This window comes from Lutra lutra, chromosome 13 (assembly GCF_902655055.1).
Source record: "Lutra lutra chromosome 13, mLutLut1.2, whole genome shotgun sequence".
NCBI lineage: Eukaryota > Metazoa > Chordata > Mammalia > Carnivora > Mustelidae > Lutra > Lutra lutra.
Genome location: NC_062290.1, coordinates 17,859,471 through 17,881,535, shown reverse-complemented (window position 1 = coordinate 17,881,535; position 22,065 = coordinate 17,859,471). Strand labels below are relative to the sequence as shown.

Here is a 22,065-nt window from a genome sequence, read left to right as displayed (position 1 = left end):
TCTAAGCGTTTCAATTAGCAGGAAAATCCCTGTGTTCTGGGGACCTGCACAGTGATAAGCATTTCCCTCTTTGTTGGTTTTTTTTTTTTAAATGACTTCCGGTTGATACCATGTCCTTTATTCCCTCTGGTATTCTCTCCCTCTGTGCCCCACATTTTCTCCAGGTAATAATGAGATTATGAGACATTCAGGAGGTGAGGATATTATCTTAAACCCAGGGCCATGTCAAGACCACGTCGTTTGTTTACCGAATGAACAAGGGATGTGACTTATGTATTTCTGGCAGAGCTGACCTGGTTCCTTCGGAGGACCAAGTGCTCTGGGCATTGCTTTTGTCCTTGTTGCTCACTTGCCTGTGGTCCTTTTTGTATCTCCTCCTATCTGGCTTTCCTGGTGACTGTGACTTGGGTGGAGTTGGGGACCTTTGGGGTCATGAGCTGCATGTTAGGTGTGACACCTTCCACCCACCCTCTGTTTTCTCACTTAGAATCATGGTAGCCGCAGGAGCATGGGGTCTCCTGGGGAAAAACCAGGGCCCTTTTCTGGACCACCCACAGCCAGCTTCCAGGAAGGAAAACCCTTCATTGAGTTGAATTAGAAGTAGTCAAGGAAGCACTAGCTCAACTTCCAACTCTCCTCTTTGCCTGGGTTTCTTTGGAGATATAACCCAATACATCAAGAGCCTTCTTTTTCTTCTGCTTTTTCATCTGTTGGTTAAGGATGAAGGCCTAAGAAATGTGCCTTGCTTTAGGGTGTTAGGAAAAGACAGGATCCCAATAACTGAAGGTTTTGTCTGCAATGTTTTCAGAACAAAATTCATTTCAGTTCATTGTTTTTGAAAACATTTTCATAGTATTTTTAAGAAAAATGCTTTGGGGAGGATGCGTATGAGAAATTATAACTGTATCACAAGAGCTGTTGACTAAATGTTAATTATGGGACTTTAGATGTGTCAAGTTATAGGTTGGAGCAGTTTTGTTTCTCAGAGGATATAACTATGAGGAAACTGATGGAGGGGCCTAGGTCTCTGGCAAGACCCTGGAAACCCTCTTTCCGATCGATTCTGCTTTCCATGGGTGTATTTGAAAGTGCTTTTGCCTGACAAGTGCAATTTCTTTTAATGGGCAGTTGTATCTGAATGCGTAGGCATTTTGCTGGCTTTTTAGAAGAGATAAGTAAACTTCATTGAGAAGTCTCATTTTCGTGTCGTATAGAATTACCCGTTGAAAGCATATCAAAATTGTGATCTGGGATACTGGCATGTTCAATATATCTTCTTTTATACATTGATTAAGGAAAGATTCTGCCCATCTATTTGGAAGTGTAGATGACAAAGCAGTATAGTATCTATTTCTACCTGTTATCAGGATTCCATTCTGTATTGGACTTGTGCGGCATTGGGCTTAGGCATTAGTGATGAATCTTCTGTCTCCTGACATTGCTTAATGCTTGGTGTGCTTGTGTCAATAACAGGGAATGGGTACTTGCCAGATCCGTTCACTCCTGGTAAAAGTTTATAAGGTCACATTTAGAAAATGTATACACTAGGCAGTAAATATTTGTTGAACAAGATGGATGTAATCTCACCTCAGGGCCTTTGCCCTGGCTATTCCACTGGTCTGAGATATCCTTAGGTCCTACTTCTTCACTTCAGATCTTTCTCAAACATCGCCTTCTCAAATAATTCTCATCCCAGTGAACCCTACCCCTCAACTTACTAATTATTGGGCTTTCATATCTCCTTGAACTCAAATGCAAGAGCCATGAGGGCTGGGATTTTTGTCTGTTTAGTTTACTGTTGTATAGCACAAATAGATTCTTATTAGTTGAGTGACAATAATTGAGTTGATAAAACTGTCACTTTTATTTGGACATAATTTGTCTGCTTATGAATAATTCATACCACACTTCGAACTGTATCAAAGGACATAGATATGAAGATTGGACATCTTCGAGTCTATGAATATGTGGAGATGTGAAGTAGGAAAGGGTCCATAGACCTGCTAGGAGAGGCACAGATCCAGGGAGTGTCACTGTGGTCAAGAGTCCCTTCTCAGTTCCAGGAACCTGGTTCACTCTTGCCCCTGTAGATGGGACCACTGCCACAGAGTAGACCAGACATTGTAGGGATCCACATTACCATCTTTGGACACACCTGAAATCCATCCCTAGACTTTATTGCCGGGACTTGACCTCTGTTCTCGTTAGGTTCACATGGCCAAGGTCATCTGTGGTGGGAAGCTTGAAAGTGGAGCCTGCATTCTGTGGTTGTTGACCCCCAATCTGAAAAGGCAAATCCTACCTATTCCTTGAGCTCACCTACTGTTTGAGTTTACATAACTAATTTCATGTTTTATTCCTCGAAGCAGGAAGAAGTCTTTTGGAACATGGTCGTGATAATATCTAACTTTTATTACACTTTAATTATATCTTTGTGGTTTTTGGTAGGGTTCAGGCACTTAGGAACATCTGAGATTTTTTGAGGCTGAGGCTGTCACCGTTTTTCTTTTTTTCTTTTTTTTAGATTTTATTTATTTATTTGACAGAGATCACAAGTAGGCAGAGAGGCAGGCAGAGAGAGGGGGGGAAGCAGGCTCCCTGCTGAGCAGAGAGCCCGATGTGGGGCTCAGTCCCAGGATCCTGGGATCACGACCTGAGCTGAAGGCAGAGGCTTTAACCCACTGAGCCACCCAGGTGCCCCGAGGCTATCACCTTTTCTAAAGATTTTATTTAGAGAGTGATAGCACGAGCAGGGGGAGGGCAGAGGGAATGGGGAGAATCCCAAGCAGACTCCGTACTGAGCAAAGTCCCCAATGTGGGGCTGATCCCAGGACCCTGAAATCATGAACTGAGCCAAAATCAAGAGTCAGGAGCCCAAACAACTGAGCCACCCAGGTGCCCCTGAGCCTCTCATTCTTAAGGCTCAGTGGCAGGCATCAAAGTTACCTCTGGTTGTGATGTCTCTTGTCTGGTCCAACATTTTCAGCCAACTTGAAATTTCTGGTCATCTTTTAGGACTGTGCCATAATCCCTGGAAGGTCTTTTTAAAATGAAAGTGTGGAATTACTTACAGAGAAGCCGATCAGTCCCTGATAGTGTGGGCACCAGCATGGCACATTTTGGTGGAGGTGGGTGGTGGGGTAAAGATAGAGTTGGAGCCTGGGTCCTGGGTCATGGAGTGCAGATAGCAGATGGGAGCAAATGGCACTCAAAGAGGCCACGAGTATGAGGGAGGTTGATGTGTGGGAAGAAGGGAGATCAGAGGAGAGGCAGGAGAGTCTGAGAAGAGAGGCATGTAGCACCAAGAGAAGAGAACCCTCAAGATTTTGTACCAGGACATTCTATAGTCTGACCAGTAAGATGCTACATACTATTTTCTCTTTAAATGGACAAGAATGAATAAATCACAGTTTTGGAAAATTCCTGAGTTGTGAGAATTGGTCTACCATGCTTTGAGTTCAAAATCTTAGTTAGCTTCTCCTTTTTTTTTTTTTTAAGTAATAATTGGCTTAGACTTGGAAGTGAATTGACACACAAGTCTTCTTCTTATTTTCCCCATGTCTTTCATGAAAATTGAGTATCGAATGAACAGCTGTGCCCAGGAAGTGTCAAACTTAGATAAGAAAACAGATAAGTCACCTTTGGGGTAATCTTGATGTTATAAATGTCTGAAGCCTCACTATATTTAGAATGCATATTTAACGTTCTCTTTTCTTCCTCAACCCCATGCTCACTCATTTTGTAGATGCTGACGTCATTATGGCATTGTGGAGTAGTTGGTGCAGGGCAAGGGGGAGGGCTCCCTGTACTGGATCATGAGGTCTGGGGATAATCCTGACCCATCACAGACTCCACTGACCTGTAAAAAATATTGTTAATCTTCTTACTGTCTGCCTTACAAGTTCTGAGAGGAGAAATGAGGTAATGTCTACTTAGACCTTCAAACTTCTCGGAAGAACAGCTTTCTACAGTAATAAGGTTTCCTAATGCATTTGTTTGTGTTGTAATGGAGTATAATTCCATTTACTTAAATTTCTTTAGGTGCCTCTAGAATGTCTGATAGTCTTGCACAGGGGAGGCAGTCTGACTTTCAGATGAGAACTGGGCCTAGGCTAGAACCCCCAAGGCTATAAGTGAGCCAGCATTACATTTATGAAGTTAAGTGGAGGAAGCTGGGAGAGGAAGGAAGTGGGGTTAAAGTTGGTGGTGATGAAGGGGAGGGAGTTGTAATTACATTCAGAGAGTTTATATCATACGTTCAAGTCATGTTGTTTTACTAAAGATCAGTATCTCAATATATTTGAAAAAAACACATGTTTATTTTAATTTAGCAATAGCACATATTAGATGACTCATCTGCAGTATCGATCCTGCTCTCACTCTCTGTATTGATAGACTCTTTCATCTCCTTCAAGATTTACTTTATTGTGTTTCTTGGGCCATAGCCTGGTTGTTTAAAAACTTGTTTCCGACTCTGACATCAGCAGTCCCATACTAACAATAACAACTTCATAGATTTATTTGTAAAATAACTAGGAGATTGCTAAATAATGCTTTGTCTTTTTTCTGTAGGAAAAGAATAATTTGCTTTTTTGGAATGGTATGAACAGTGTAATTTTTTTTTATAGCCTCTTTGAGTAATACTGCAATTGAGTAGGCTTTCTAGTCAGTTCTAAAAAGAGAAGTTGAAACAAAGGGTGAAAAGTAGAGAAAGGACACGTATGTGCCATCTCTGACTACTATAAAGAAGTTAATTTAGATTACAGTTATCACTATCGGACAGCATTGTTGTGGAACTTTCTAGAAGCAAGCACTTCTTTGGCATTTCCAACACAGTATTTCACAAAGAATTCAGCCTTCTAGAAAGGAATTTTAAGTAACTATTGAAGTTAACCTGGAAAGAGAACAGTATGTCTTGGTGAGTGCTCTGAAGTGTGTAAACCTGGTGATTCACAGACCTGTACCCCTGGGGCTAATAATACATTATATGTTAATTAAAAAAAGAAAAAGAAAAAAAAAGAACACAGTATGTCTTCTCTTCCATAGAGGTGACTGTTTACACTTTTAATCACAACTGATTGTATTTTTAGAGCAATAATACTAATCATATCCCTTTCCTGGGGGGAGGAAAAAATGTTACTGCTGTCATTTGCTAAACTACAGAATATAATGCAGAGAGAGAACATAACCTGTTACCAAAATGTGGCATGAAAAATAAATCATTTCCAAAATGTGTGTTGCATGCCAAGGACCATTGAAAAAAGTCACTCCATCTCTCAAATTACGAACATCTTAGGTGCACTTTAGTGGCTCAGTTGGTTGGTCTGACTCTTGATTTTAGCTCATGTCATGAATCTCAGGGTCATGGGCTCGAGCCCTGCGTTGGGCTCCCTGCTCAACACAGAGTCTGCTTGAGAGTCTCTCTCTCCCTCTCCCTCTGCTCCTCCCCACACTTGTACATGCTCTCTTTCTCTCTCACTCTCAAAATAAAATCTTAAAAAGAATATCTTATATGAGGACATGACATAGAATACAGTAGTTCTGCCTTATCCATGGTTTCATTTTCCATAGTTTCCATTACCCACAGTCACCTGTGGCCTGAAAGGAGTTGATACTCCCCTGACACATTGTCAGAAGGTCATTAATAACCTAACACTACGTCACAGCGCCTGTGTCATTCACCTCTCTTCATCTCATCACCTAGGCATTTCATTTTCTCATGTCATCACAAGAAGGTTGAGTACAGTATAATAAGATATTTTGGGAGAGAGAGAGACCACATTCATGTAACTTTTATTACAGTATATTGCTCTAATTGTTCTATTTTATTATTAGTTATTGTTAATCTCTTACCCTGCCTCGCTTAGAAGCTTTACATAGGTATGTATGTATAAGAAAAGACAGAGTGTAGGATTCAGTATTATCAGCAGTTTTGAGCATCCCCTGGGGGTCTTGGAATGTGTCTCCTGCAGATAAAGGGGGACCACTATACTGTGGATCTTCCCTTTGGACCAAAATAATCTTTTACTAAAAAATTATGACTCAGAGACACAATTCATATCAAGTTAGACTGTAATAATCTTAACAAGACCACATTTTTGTTGGAAAAGGTCATCTAGAGGACATGACTAATGGCTGGCCTATGAGCTAGACTCAGGCAAGACTCGTCCAAGACTCATTCCAAGACTCGTCCTTGGAATATGCACTTTGTCCACCATTCCCACAGTGGGAGCTGTTCCAAGGATGCAGCCTTGACAGAGTAATGTGATGTTGAGACCACATGTGACTGAGCCCAGTGAAGTCCCCTGTTTAAATGTTTAAGATTCTGGCAGGTGGGTGTGAAGATCTACCTATCTTGCAGGCGTCCAAGACAAGCCTTGCAAGTAGGCTTGTTTATTAAACTACCACCTACCCATCTGGAGGGGTCTGCCTCTTTCTTTGGTCTTACCCTGTCCTCTGCATGTGGAGGTCACTTGCAGATGTCACCTGGGGAACCTCCCGAGGTTGTGAACCCACCATTTTCTGTTCCTGACGATGCACTAGAATTTGGGCCTTTCTGAATGTTGAACATGTTCTGCAAGTTTGTGTCCTCATCTAAAACTTCATGATGAATTGATGAATTTCTGCAATTGTGTGTGACTATCGCTGAGGAATACGTTTGAAAAAAATACTGAAAAATGTCTTTTTTATATTGATCTGTTGCACATTAAATTCTGACGTTTTGTTCAAATTTGTTTCAGAATCGGAGCAAACGGTTGGAGAAGGTCCATGTGGTTATTGGACATAAATCGTGTGACTTGGATTCTCTCATTTCTGCCTTCACATATGCTTACTTTCTAGACAAGGTGAGCGGAAAGAAGATTATGCCTCTTGTATTTGAATTATGATGGGACTCATAAGAAAAAACATTTTCTGGAAAAGCGAGGAGACTGTTTACTTAAATTTTCATGTTCTGGTTTAGTGTTGCAGAGAATATTGTGTTATAATCCATTAAACAACACATATGTATTGGTCATCTACTATACATCAGGCATTGTATAGTTATTTTTTATTTACTTTCTTCATGAAACATTATTTCAGTAAGATCAATGGTTTCAAATAAAAATGTTTTTAAAAATGTATGATAGTTGTTTACTTTTATGAGAATTCAGAGAACTAACAAAAGTAAGGGTCAGAATTTCTTGTTTTCCTTTATCATCCTTATTGGTTAGCCTTACTGTTGGGAATAAAAAAATATGTGCGTGAACATTACACGAGATACAGAGCATGTTGGCTGGACTTTTCAGTGACAGAGGTATCACATGTCACTTCTATATTCTGTTCTTGCCTTTTAGCCCTGACTTGTGCAGCAAGGTCATTCTCAGTTTGTGATAATCTCCCTTGAGTGAGAATCTTTGTGCTCTGTGAAGTCTATAATGTCCCTACAGAGGTGGAAAAGACCTTTTAATAGATTGTTTTCAAATTTCAATTCCATAAAATTCATCAGCCCATGATAATGAATCACCTCAAAGTCTTAAAAACACACATCATGAGTGTCTTGGTGCTATTTCCAATTTCACAGAATTTTTAATTTTCCACAGTCTGATTTGTTTTATTCCAATTTTGTTTGGCTCCTTGGCTCTGAGAGTGTGCATAGCTGATCTAGAGTGATTTAAATTCATATGCAACCCAGTCTTCCAGAATGAGCTGTGGGTAGCAAGAATGGCTTAGGGCAGCAGCTGACCAAAATGCCAGGTAAAATATTCTGATCTCTACATACAGACTTTATTGTCGAATTTGTCTTAAAACCTGTTGAAATTTATGAGGGAGACTAATTGGCATAAGGAGATAAATGTGCCTATGTCAAGACATGCATTTAAATCCTTAATCCTGGGGCGCCTGGGTGGCTCAGTGGGTTAAGCCTCTGCCTTTCACTCAGGTCATGATCTCAGGGTCCTGGGATCGAGCCCCGCATCGGGCTCTCTGCTCCACAGAGAGCCTGCTTCCTCCTCTGTCTCTCTGCCTGCCTCTCTGCCTGCTTGTGATCTGTCTCTGTCAAATAAATAAATAAAATCTTTTTTAAAAAAATGCTTAATCCTATTAGCTGGACTCTTGGACTCCCAGGGAAAAAAAATGTTGCCTGTCCCAAGAACATAGAGTTAACTGAACCAGACTGGTTTTTAGACTGATGGTGGCATAGACTCTTAAGGAAATTATAAATAACACCACCACCACCTACTGCAATGTCTTGAATATAACATGAGCCCAGAGGAATGGGAAAGTAGTTGTGATAGATAAAATGGATAAAGAGATGTGTGATCTCTTCTCTTCTTCTAAGGTTCTCCACTCAGCCTGGGGACAAATATGGAATTTATTGAAAGGTCACATACTGTCATTTGCCCTATTTCCGGGCATTCCTCTTAGTTCACTGGGTCCTGCCCCTGACCAGAGGTCTGCATCTCCATTTGAATTTTTTTCCAAGAACGTGGTGACTTCCTCTGAGAGTATTAACACATAGAATCAATGTAGAGCTGTGCAACTTCCCATGTTGGCTCCATTTAAAAACTTTTCACTCTGGTAGGGAAGCCCCATTCTACAGATGGGTTAAACTGAGTTTCCAAAAGGAAAATGGCTTTCTCCAAGTCACACAGCAAAGGCTGAGGCTAGAACCTAGTTCTGATCCTAACCTCAAAATAGGTGCTACCCCACCATGGCCTCAGGCCATATGCACTTGACTCAAGTTTCAAAAGCAAGAGTTTGATACAACTCAATTAATTAAGGAAAATAACTTACCATACTTCAATTCCTTTTTTTTTTTTTTCTTAAAGATTTTATTTATTTATTTGACAGGCAGAGATCACAAGTAGGCAGAGAGAGAGAGAGAGAGAGAGAGAGAAGCAGGCTCTCCGCTGAGCAGGGAGCCCGATGTGGGGCTCGATCCTAGGACCCTGAGATCATGACCTGAGCCGAAGGCAGAGGCTTTAACCCACTGAGCCACCCAGGCGCCCCCATACTTCAATTCCTAATGATTATTGCACAGTTGTGATTCAGGATTAGCCTGACGGGTTAAGAGAAAAGTCACTTTTCTGGAATGGCCTTGTGCTTTGTATGCTATAGAAGTGGGTGATTTCTTTATTTCACTCAACAAATATGTATTAAATGCTTATTATGTGCCAGACTGTTTTATGCACTAGGAAATTGAACTAAACCAAAAAGACAAAAATCCCTGCCTCCTTTTTATTTTTTTAAGACTTTATTTATTTATTTGAGAGAGAGAGGGAGAGAGCATGAGCAGGGGTGAGGGGCAGAGAGAGAGGGAGAACCAGACTCCCTGCTGAGCAGGGAGCCCCAAGCAGGGTGACATCCCAGGACTCCAGATCATGACCTGAGCTAAAGGCAGACACATAACCGACTGAACCCCCAGGTGCCCCAAATCCTTGCTTTCTTAATGCTAGGAGGGAGATGGACAAAAAATGTATTAAAATTATAAAATAAGCACTATGCTTTGATAGAGCTAGTGATGATGTGAGAAGAAAGTCCATTTACTTTATGAAAAATTCAGTGTTACCAAACCCCACCTTCTCTCAGAGACATCTTGGATCTATCACTGTGCACTCATAGTAATTTTTAAAAGCAACTTTATTATTTTTGAAAATTCCTATAGAAAAGTAAATGTGTTATTGTGAACCTGAAATTCTCTGACTCCCACCCCTCACCTATTTTCTCTTCTTGCCATAATTTTTTAATAAGAGCTTTGTTATTAATATGATTTTTAAAATAAGAAATGGGCTGGGATCACAATCTGGTAGTTTGTGGGCCACATCTGGCTCATAGAAGAGTTTTTGTTAACCTACCCAGTATTTCCAATTTAGAAAAATAAATGGTAACACACATCACGATAACAGCCCCAAATCTAGATTTCCAGCTTTTCTTGAGTAATTGAAAAGTTCACCTATCCTGGACTTGCAATTTTTGTGTGTAAACTGTCAGCTGGAGCTGAATGGCAGGCATCCCATGTAGATGGGACATATCTGCCCTTCTGTGTCACCACAGTCTTCATCTGCCCTGCTGAGATCATTCCAGTTTTCTGCCCGTTTCATAAAAACATGCGAATTTGTTTCCCCTGAAAAGGAGGGGTGTGTGTGTGTGTGTGTGTGTGTGTGTGTGTGTGTGTGTGTGTGTTAATTGTGAAGGGGTTGAAATAAGACTTAAAAGAATAACAAGAGGTTAAAAAATATTAGGGGCCATTTACCTGTAGCTAATGCTCTGCTAACTGGGTGCGGGAGAAGCTGATTCTGCAAGTCATATGGGTGAGTGAAGCCCAAAGACGCTTGTTCCCTTTACCGTCGCCCTCAGGCTTGCAGCAAATGGAGTTGTGCTCTTTCCTCCTGCCGCTGGCAGTGAATCTGTCAGCTCTCTTCTCCGCAGGTCAGTCCACCTGGGGTTCTCTGTTTGCCGGTGCTGAACATACCAAGAACCGAATTTAATTACTTCACTGAGACAAGGTTTATGTTAGAAGAGCTGAATATCTCTGAATCATTCCACATATTCCGAGACGACATTAACCTGCATCAGCTCAATGATGAAGGGAAGTTATCTCTAACACTTGTTGGCAGCAACGTGCTGGCCAGGTAAGGGTCTGGAGGGAGGTTTGATCCTTGAACCAAGGCCTTGATGGAGAAAGGATTTTTGTGACCTAACGGAGGTTGCGTTAAAGGCACAGGGCATCAGAGGGAAAAGAATCTTTTTTCTTCTCTTATGGCAAAGCGTGAGCTATCCCAGTCCTCCCTTTTGACTTTTGCATTTCAAATATGACATCTTTTTTTTTTTAAAGATTTTATTTATTTATTTGACAGATAGAGATCACAGGTAGGCAGAGAGGCAGGCAGAGAGAGAGAGGGGGAGGAAGCAGGCTCCCCGCCGCGCAGAGAGCCCGATGCGGGGCTCGATCCCAGGACCCTGGGATCATGACCTGAGCCGAAGGCAGAGGCTTTAACCCACTGAGCCACCCAGGCGCCCCTCAAATATGACATCTTTGAGTGGGAAGTTTTTGTAGCAGTGACCAAGATGATCATTTTGAACTATTTCAGATGGTGTATTATAGCAACAAAACAGTCCTGAATACGGATGCTATAAAATGTAATGAAAACTGAAATTAAACACGAAGCAAAACTGCAAGGTTCTTAAGAAAGATATCTCAGGGGTGAAATGAAGAATCACATGCATCATCTATGAAAGTCATCTGATCATCGGCTCATTCATTCATAGCATTTAATACTAGAAGAGCAGGATGGATTTCTAAAGTTCTTCTAGCTTGAATTCGTTATTTTATGGACAAGAAATCGAAACCCCACTATTGCAAATGACTTGTCCGAGGTACCATATGCAGTTACCGGAATAGCGTGGGTTAAATTTGGGTCTTCTGCCTCCTTGAGTAAGTGCCAGTTAGTGCAAGAATGTACATGTACATAAAGAGGAATGAGCCCAATTGTCTGTCTGCAAGGACTTCCCAACCCAACACAAAGATGCTCTTTTGAGAAGCTCGGTGGTGCTACCAAATGAAGAGTTACCAGTGAAACACCTCGAGTTTGAGACGATAGCTTTCTTGCATACTTTGCCAATTTGCTAATAGTTTAGGACATTCACAGGGGGAATTGATGTGAAAACACATGAAAGAAGAACTTGTACAATTATCTAATTTTTTATTTGGCTCTTGGTAGGAAGTGTATTCAGGTATTGTAGGAAGTGTATTCAGGTACACATACATGGTAATGCCAATCATTTGTTATAAAGAGTTTTGGAAAACAGTCTGCCTACATGGGGCTGTCTTTATCCCCATGCTGTTTGAAATATAAATTCTTTTGAATATTTATTAATCAATTGTTGACAACTGGCTGAGAGTTACTGGGAGTTTATTTGACTGACTTCAATTATTGGTGCTCAGGGTGATTGCCTACTTGACTAAATGTACGTGTTAATTTTTTCAAACCAACTAATGCAAGTAATGCAAGAAGCCAAAGGAGTGAACTATGCAACATGTGTGTCAGTCAGAATCCTTGGAAGAGTTTTGTTCCCAGCTAAACTGAAAAACTTAAGCTGGTGTTGGGACTGATGCTGGGAACTCCAGCTTTAGGACTGTTTATGAAACAGAATGCTTTCCAAAAATAAATAGACATCTTTGTGTCTTTTGTTGGCACTCATTTGTTTCTGGTTTCTGGGAGGTGGGAAGACCAATGTCAGTCTTATTCACATCTTTCTTGAGGTCTTTGATAAAGCCACCTTATCTCATGTAAAAGATGACCGTGGAAATAAGTCAGCCCGTATAGCTTTTCTCCACCACTGGGACTGCATGTGCAAGTTCTGGAACCAGATTATCAGAGTTTAAACACAAGCTAGTCCGCTTACAAGCTTTGTAACCTTGGACAAATTTCTTAGCCTCTTTGTGCCTCCATTTCCCTATTTTTAAAGTGGGAGTTTTACTAGAACCCATTTCATAGGGTCATTTTATAGTATAAGATGTAGTAATATTCCATCTGGCCTGATAATAGTGTCTGGCCCATAATGGAAGCCTAGTAAATGTTAGCTATTATTAATTATTGCTATTATTATTATTATTTACCAATAGCAAAACAAGATAGAAGTGCTGAGGTGTGGGGGGGCTACCTACTGAGACTCTTGGGGAGTGAATTCACTGAAGTGGAATGTGAAGGCACATAGAATAAGGGTCCTGTCTTCCGAGTCATGTGAGCTTACTCAGATTTTAGGCTGTTGAGAGGAAGTCATTTGTGTGGGAGTAGAGATTACATACTTCCAGAAAATGTGCCATATCTCTTTGTGTTTCTCTCCTCCATTTGCTTTACAGCGAGGACAAAACCTTAGAATCAGCGGTTGTCAAAGTCATTAATCAGGTGGAGCAGAGCGATGGCGGCCTTGAGTTCCAAGAGTCTTCCTCTTCCCTCGTGGTGAAAGAGATCCTCCAGGAGGCTCCTGAGCTCATCACCGAGCAGCTGGCTCATCTCCTCAGAGGTGAGAGACAGCTCTTTCTGTTAAATACTGGAAGGCCTAATGGAGTGTTTCTCAACTTACTCATGCAGAATGAGTGTGATCCATTCTTGGGTTAACAACCCCTTTCAAGACCACGGGAAGCTTCATCAGAGAAGCAGGGAGTAAAGAGTTTGTTAAAGAGTAGCATTATACTGCATATTAAAAATGTGCATTTAAAAATAGGCATGAGAGATCTTTGCTGTTTCTCTAGACGAGAGTTTTAAGTGGAACTGCGGCACCTCTGTTGAGGAGCTAGAAGAGCTCTTCCAGCTTGCCAGCATCTTCCAGAGGTGATTCTTGCCCCACAGCCTGGTGACTCAGGGCCAGAATCCATGTCCTCACGTTGAAATATATGCTTGGTTTGTGGAATACTGCTAGGATGGCAAAATAAACACTTTTCATGTTGGTGATTTTATGTTGGGTCTTTTATAGTCACCTTGTCACCTCGTTGGCTGCCATCTTGTAACATTTCCCATCCGAACTCAGCCATGTGTTCCCAGCACGTTATCATCGATTCCTGTTTGACTATTTTTCATCTCCGTCCATGAAGCCCAAACCACTTCCAAAAGGGCTTTCTAACCTGGAAATTGCTAGTTGTCTTTGGTGGCACAAAATTACCACAAAAATTCAGTGTTGTCTCACATAGAACAGGTTTGGTTGTTGTATAAAGCTCGCTCTTTCTTTCTTTCAATAATCCATCTTGAACATGGTAGACTTGGGTTTTTCTCAGAAGTATCTCACACAAGAAAGTGAAAAACAGGGATTAACAGGCTGAAAGAATTTTAGAAAAGAAAAGAGATGACCAAGAGTATGTTGACACCACTCCTTTGAGGACACTTTCCTTCACTTCCTGTCTCTTCCACAATGTGGAGAGGAAAATATCCAAAAGTTACGTAGTTCCTGTGAATATTTTAGAACCAGTGGCCCCAGAAAACCTGTTTTAATTTTTTTCTGGCAACGGACATCTGTAAAAATGCTCTGTGGGACACTGTGCCCTCAACTAAATCAAATAAATACGGTCATTTATCTCTGTGACAGAGCAGAAGGAAAATAAAGGTAATTAGGGATCCCAGCCAAGAGGGAAGTTGTTTGACAATGCAAATGTGCAGTGCAGGCAAATGCTGAAGAGTATTTTGTTTCAATTTTTTGCACACTAAGAAGCTTGATTTATTGTTTAAAAAATACATGTATTATTTAACAGGAAAGAAAGTCCACAAATCGCTTGTCATGGTGCTTTTCTGTAAATAGTTAAATGAGATCAAACTGTGATACACTGGTACAAAGGTATGATTTTGCTGTCAATGATGACAATAATGATGACCTTCAGATTTGGGGGATTCGTAGGGATGCAGGCCCTTTTATGAGTGATGTTGGTTTTAGTTAGCAAAGCTACCAGGAGTCAGAGGGAGGGTAAAGGGCCTGGTTTTTCTTATCATTGGAGGTTTTTCTTAAGGTTGGGCTTGAAATGGCATCCTATGGGAAGCTGGCAGAGTAGGGAGGTCACTCCGTTGCTGCCTAGACATTGGGATATAAGAGGATAAAGTGCCTCTCTGTGTAAAGACTGCAGACAGAGAGACTGTCATGAGAGAGTTGGGTCGCTAAGCCTGGAAGGTGGCTTACTACAGGTGTCCCGAGAGGTTTGATGTTAAAGAGGAAACTCAGTTGTTCCGAGTAAGAAGTGAAAGTTCCTAAATAAGGACTCCTGGGTGGCTCAGTTGGTTAAGCGTCTGCCTTCGGCTCAGGTCACGATCTCAGAGTCCTGGGATCGAGCCCCGCTTTGGGTTCCCTGCCCAGCAAGGAGCCTGCTTCTCCCTTTCCCTCTGCCTCTGCCCCTTCCCCGTCGTGTGCACGCTCGCACGGTCTCTCTCTCTCTCTCTCTCAGATAAATAAGTAAAATCTGAAAAAATAATTATAAGAAAGGAAGAAAGTTCCTAAATCTTTAGTAAGTATCAGAAAAGAATCAAGTTGAATTTTGCAATATTCACTAAACTCAACATTAGATTTCATAGTTTTCCCAATCATGTGTTATCACCAAACCAGATGGGAGTTTTTGATGTGCCTGTAAATAATTTTAACATTCTTTATTTTTGTAACATGGATAGTTCTCTGTCCAAAGAGTTTTCTCTAGAAACAGCTAATTATTTTATATTTGGAGTGCTCAACATAATCATTAATTCGACACACATTTCTAGAGTGTATGTATGCATTTTTCTAGGTCTTGAAGGAAAGTAAAATTTCTATGCACACCTTTGCCACAAAGAATTTTGAAAAAATGTCTGTTTGCAGATGTTGTGAGACTAAATATTGATGGCTGAGGCTTGGAAGAAGGGTCTTTGAAAATATCCTAATTAGACATCTTTGGGGGATATATTATTATGAAGTTTATGTTCAAAAAAAACCTGAATTTACTGTGAACAAAGTACTCAATTTGATTACTCTTGGCCTTTCATTCCCATGGTCATATCCTAGAACACAGCATGCTGAGGCACAGTGGGCTGCTGTAGACGGATTTCCAGTGGGCCATCGATCCCCTCAGTCACTGGAGAGGACCCTCAGGAGATGCCTCTTAGCCCATTAGGCTGGGGGAACAAAGGGTTAATTTTCAGTGTTCCTTAATGCGCGAGAGTTTGGACCTGCTTTTCCTCAGTCTTGCTTGATTAGCTTCTTCTCCTCTGTTTAACATCTAAGCATTGCAGCATTGTCGAACTTCATCCTGGGACATCTTTTTTCTATACAATATTCTTTTTTTTTAAAGCTTTTTATTTAAATTCCGGTTAGTTCCCATAGAGTGTGATATTAGTTTTGGGGTAGAGTAGAGTGACTGCACACTTCCATTCATCACCGGATGGCTCCTCCCTGCTGAGTCCCCAGCCCCTCCCTTCTAGTAACCATCAGTTTGTTCTCTGTAGTTGTCTGTCCCTTGTCTGTACCCTGCACTTAAGTGACCACATCTCATTCTGAGATTTTAGACCTCTCCATAGCATAGTCCAGGTCCATCGGCAATGCCCATGCGACCTCTTCACATGCGTGTCCAACTGACACCCACCTCCCTGGGGCTGGAATGGACCCCTGTGGTTCCCTCTACCTCCAGCTCTGCTTTATGTCAGCTTCCCCAGGTCAGCACTGCCAACCGCCACCCTTGACACCAGCCACCACCTGAGCAGGTGATTCTATTTCCTTCCCTACCACATTGATCCATGAGCCCGTCCTGCTGACTCTCCATCTACAGCCTAACCTGAATCCGTCCGCTCTCCCGTGATCACCAGCAGCGATCCGCTGAAGCTGCCACTCTCTCTCTCCCACAAAGGCAAAGTCTGCCGGAGTGTTGCCTCTTCCCTCCGTAAAAGCTGTTGTTCATGAAGTCGTCAGAAATGGCCTTTTGAAAGTGTAAACCAGTTGTGTTCATCTCCTGCTTAAAATCCATCACACCAAAATCCTAGTACCATCCCCAAGCCCCCAGTCTACAATATGGCCTCTCCCTGCCTGCCCTGAGGCCATGGATCCGCCCCTGCCCCCGCCCCGCCCCGCCCCCGTCCTGTCCTTTCCTTTTGAGAATTCCCGGGACAGGGTTCCCTTCCGTCTTTCAAATATACCAAACTCTTTCCACTGCTGAGGACCTACATGAGCTGTCCCTTCCTTCTAGAATGCTCTATCTACTTCTCTTTCTATCACGACTTTCTTCCTCCCTTTTACTCTTCACTCCAGAATGCAAGCTTCATGAGAAAGCAGACTTCTGTGTTTTGTTCACTGCTCCCCTGATGTGTCTCTGGCTCCCGGAACACTGCTTGCCACATAGACCCTCAGTAAAAACAGTCGTAAGAGAGATTATGCACGACTGTGTATATACTATTTTGATGACTATTGATTTAATTAGCTCTGTGAAATGATAATATCCATTTCATTCCTGCCTATCCCTCCAACCTTCTTAATGTCCAGAATTTAGACATTGTCCTTTGCAATAATAAACCCTCTTCTTATTTTTATTTTATTTTATTTTTATTTTTTTTTTTGCTTTTAGAAATCCTAGTGGAGGGGCGCCTGGGTGACTCAGTAGGCTAAAGCCTCTGCCTTCAGCTCAGGTCATGGTCTCAGGGTCCTGGGATTGAGTCCCACATCAGGCTCTCTGCTCAGTAGAGAGCCTGCTTCCTCCTCTCTCTCTGCCTGGCTCTCTGCCTACTTGTGATCTGTCTGTCAAATAAATAAATAAATTTTTTTTTAAAAAAGGGGGTGCCTGGGTGGCTCAGTGGGTTAAGCCTCTGCCTTTGGCTCAGGTCATGATCTCGAGGTCCCTGGGATCAAGCCCTGCATCGGGCTCTCTGTTCAGCAGGGAGCCTGCTTCCCTCTCTCTGCCTCCTTGTGATCTCTCTCTCTCTCTCTCTCTCTCTGTCAAATAAATAAATAAATAAATATAAAAATAAAAAAAAGAAATCCTAGTAGAACTTGTTCTGTTATACAAGCCTTTGTTTTTATTTTCAGCTTTTGGTTGTCTCTCTCTCTCTCTCTGTATATATAGATGTATACAATTGTATATATAATTTTAAAAAAGATTTTATTTATTTGAGAGAGAGAAAGAGCTTGAACGAGAGACAACATGAGCAGGGGGAAGAGGAGTAGGAGAGAGAGAAGCAAACTCCCCACTGAGCAGGGAGATCAAGGCAGGGCTCAATCCCAGAACCCTGATATCATGACCTGAGTTGAAGGCAGATGCTTAAATGACTGAGTCACCCAGGTGCCCCAGTATATATAATTTTAACCCTTTCAGGAAGTATATAATACACATATAGAAAAGAAGACAAAACAGAAATATAAAGTTCAGTGAATTTTCACAGAAGGAATATCTTTTTAACAATTACCCAGGTAAAGAAATAGAACAAGAAGACCTCTTTGTGCCCCGTCTCATCACTACCCAGTTTCTCCTTAACTGAAGGTAACCAGTCTGATTTTTATGGCACACACTTCCTTCTTTCCTTTATAGTTTTACTACCCCCAAATGTACTCTATAACTCCACGGATTGGTTTTGCGTGTTTTGCATATTATATAAGTGGAATCATTTAGTTATACTCTCCTTGTTATTAGAAGTCTGCACTTACATTAAATATAGTATTGGGGGACTTGGGTGGCTCAGTTGGTTGAGTGTCTCACTCTTCATTTCTGGGGTTATGATCTTGAGATCGTAAGCTCGAACCCCGTGATGGGCTCTGTGCTTAGTGTGGGGTCTGCTTGAGATTCTTTCTTTCTCTCTTTCTCTGCCCCTCCCCTCCATGCACACATGCTAAATAAATAAATAAAATCTTTAAATAAATAAATAAATGTGGTATCTATTTGCATAAGTCCATCATCTATCATGTATCTGCTTCTTATTCGTGTCCTTCCTTCTCACATAGAGTATTTGAAGTGGTTTACAAAAAATATATGCAGATATAGTAAAACAGGAATAAAAAAGTCAGTCAGGAAAAACAAAAATGTGTCAAGAAAGGAATAAGATCAAGATAGAATAAAAATATCAATGCAGTAAAAATAGTATTCAATCCAAAACGTGGTATATGTGCCTCCTAACACCACTGAAAAAAATAGAAAGCAAATTAATTGATATTTATACCGTTACTAAAACAAATACATAGATCAGTTCCTTATTGAAAAAAAAAAAAATCTAAGTCTAAAGTATTTTTCCCTTGCATCCGTCTTCTGGAAAATACCCCTGACCATGTCATAGACAACCTCCAGCCTACGCACTAGGAGTTGATACAGGACTGAGCTGTATGTCAGAACTTCCCACTCCCCAGCCAGTCAGTGCGGGCGTGTTGTTTTAATCAATGTCACGGTTAGTCTAGTAATCTGCTTTTCTGCTCTAAATCTCATTTCTCTATGCGCTCCTATTTTTCTCTCAATACAGGAAATAAATCCTCACATTCAATCCTAGGAGAATCTTTTGTAGTCTTATCCTGAAAACTGTGAATACCTATCCCAGTGGTTGCCTTGTGGGAGAAGATGGCATTCAAATACTGAGGTGGAACCTGGGTGTTACAGATGTTGTTAAAAGATCATTTATATACCGATTAGAAGTAGGCATTCTGTCGCCAGGGCAGAAATAACCTGATGTGTTCCTCTAATAATTTCCCTTGTCCCTGTATCCTCCGGGCCATGGCATAACAACTACGGGTAAATGTTAACAGGTGACTCGCTCATGGCCAGTGCGTGTTCAGACTGTGCAGGGGATTTAATGACGTCCACATAATTTGCATTTCCTTCAATTAATACATCTTACAAAAGCGAGGTCTCGCTGTGGTCTTTCAATAAGACATACTTCAAACTTGGAAATTTCAAGATCCAGATCATTAGCATCACGTTCATCTGGAAAGACACAGACTTAATTCCATCGATGACTTTCTAATTATTCGTCTAAGAAGAGAATGTATTCATTCAGATGGGAGGATAAACAATCCTGATTTTTGGAAATGTCTTTTTATTTCTCTCCCCTCCCCCATGTCTATTTTCTGCTGTCACGATTCTCTTTTCTTTATTTTCTTTCTTCTCTTCTGCCTTTCCTTTTTGTCCCTTCCTGCTCTTCTTCTTTTTTTTTTCCCCCTTCCTACTCTCTGCTCTGTGATCCTTTGTTAGCATTTTCAGACAAGCTGCAAACTGCATGTATTGAAAAGTCGCTGTAGACCGTTAGAGTCGCCTAAAGTTGGTGTCTGGCTTTGCCCTGAGTTTTTGCCAAAAACACACGATTATGAACCCGCCAGAATCCTCAACCTGTGTTCTTTAATTTCCCCCGAGGCGTGCACTAGAGGACTATTGCCAAATTTAAGGTCCATGAAATTGCTGAATCATCACATTAGGGATTTGTGTTTGTGTGCACATGCCTCTGTGTGTGTGTGTGTGTGTGTGTGTGTGTGTGAACCAGCTGGCAACGATGAGATTGCAACCACTGATTACCAGTCGGGTTCCCATTAAGACCACACTCCCCCCACACCCCGAAAGACCTGTCGCGTTTATTTGTATAAAGCCTTTACAGAGCCACAAAATGAAGAATGAAACAAGTAACATCAATTGTCTATCATGTGGAAAACCTCTGCCCTAGGTTTTTAAGAAACACATTCTCTCCTTTCTATTGGCAGTTCCATTTGAACTTTAATAAAGAATACTTGCTTGCTATTTTAGTAGCCCAGATTAACAGCTTCAGAAAAGATCCTTTTAAGGAGGTCAAATGGGAAAGGAGCCGTGCCAGATTTTTTTTTTTTTCCCTTCTCCTGCCCAAAGAGGGAATCATCCTCTCCCAGTGAATCATCTGTCTCCTGAAATGGTTACAAAGCCCAAAGGGAATTTCATCCATCCTGTTTTGCTGAGGAAGAGGGAAGATCTGTGCTGGGGGTAGAGGAAAGAGATTACTTATTATTTACTTATTTAATTTTAGGGTAGCTATAAAACCAGAACAATTTCTCAACCTCAGAGCTCTTATACCATGCCAAGATAAGCCTTATTCTTAAATTCAGACATTTTAAATTTACAAGAGTATTAAGTACTTGAGTAATATGCTTCCTTTTTATCCCTTTTCAGGCAAAAATGTGAGCTGTTGTAACTTCGATCTTTTTTTCTCCTTCCTTCTCCGCCCATTATTCTTTCTTTAATTTATTTATTTTTGTTTCACTATGGAAAAAAAAATCAATCCCAAGTGAAACAAGGAAAGAGGTTTAAATCCCTTCTTTTCTGCTAAGAATTTATCATGCAGAGTATGCCTTTACTGTGGTGAATGTTTTCCCCAAACAACTTCTGACTTCATTAGATCATGTTTAATATTAATGTACTGCAATTGCTTTTGGCAAGAGGTCCTTCACTTTGCCATTCTTTTGAACAAAGAACATTGTGGTTGATTTTTTTCTAATGGAATGAAATGTTTGTTACAGTAGTATTATAATTGCTTTCTTTGTTGCTTCTTTTTTTTTTTTTTAAGATTTTATTTATTTACTTGACAGAGAGAAATCACAAGTAGATGGAGAGGCAGGCAGAGAGAGAGAGAGAGAGAGAGAGGGAAGCAGGCTCCCCGCCGAGCAGAGAGCCCAATGCAGGACTCGATCCCAGGACCCCGAGATCATGACCTGAGCCGAAGGCAGCGGCTCAACCCACTGAGCCACCCAGGCGCCCCTCTTTGTTGCTTCTTGTTAATCCCCCCTGGCCCATGAATAGCTAGGACACTGTTGGGTACATGTGTATGGGTTTAAATATTTTTGTAGTTCTGCAGAATTTGCTGGAAGTGAAATCAACTCTGACTCCGAAAATGGGTTTGATTTTGCCAAGAGGTGCTTTTGGCTGCTGTATATCCTGATATATAGCTAAATGGATCTTTAATGTGAAGTAGAAAAATTTGCTTCAGATGAATCCATTGAATAAAGTTGGGCCATAAGCCATTCTTTTGCAGTAAAAACAACTGGGAGTGTGGTGAGCCTCTTTCTGAGTTATTTTTTCCCACTTATATCAGTACATCAGCTTCTTTCGAATTGTCAAGTCACAATCATAAATCAGTGTCGGAAGTCTCTTTCACGGAATTATTCTGTAAGACTCTGTTTAGTGCAGTGTATGTTAGATTAATTCCTGAATAATGCTTTTCCATTTTATATATTTTAAAATTAAGATCCCCCAATCCAAGAAACTGGATTCTTGGTTTGGCTGTAAGCCAGGCACATTTTAGTGAAATGTATTCCTAAAGATCTTATATTTTGATGCTATTACAGGTTTTTAAAAATTTATTAAATTCAATTCTCTAATTGTAATTGTTTATGGAAATTCAGATTTTGTATTATTAAACTTCTATCAAGTGCCCTTGCTAAATTTACTTACTATGTTAAGCTCATTTATAGGTTCTTTTTTATTTATTTATTTTATTATTTTATTATTTTTTTTTAAGATTTTATTTATTTATTTGACAGACAGAGATCACAAGTAGGCAGAGAGGCAGGCAGAGAGAGAGAGGGAAGCAGGCTCCCTGACGAGCAGAGAGCCCGATGCGGGGTTCGATCCCAGGACCCTGAGATCATGACCTGAGC

General features: G+C 41.0%; 1 protein-coding gene across 5 annotated transcripts in view; it reads left to right on the top strand.

Annotated features, from left to right (window-relative positions):
* PRUNE2 (prune homolog 2 with BCH domain) overlaps positions 1 to 22,065 on the top strand; it is a 261,380-nt gene that overhangs the window by 46,018 nt on the left and 193,297 nt on the right. For all 5 annotated transcript variants that reach the window (XM_047699658.1, XM_047699659.1, XM_047699657.1 and 2 more), the window contains exons 2-4: positions 6,741 to 6,845; positions 10,408 to 10,610; positions 12,842 to 13,005. In XM_047699658.1, the coding sequence (XP_047555614.1) occupies positions 6,741 to 6,845; positions 10,408 to 10,610; positions 12,842 to 13,005 (472 nt within the window). The remainder of the gene's footprint in view (positions 1 to 6,740; positions 6,846 to 10,407; positions 10,611 to 12,841; positions 13,006 to 22,065) is intronic.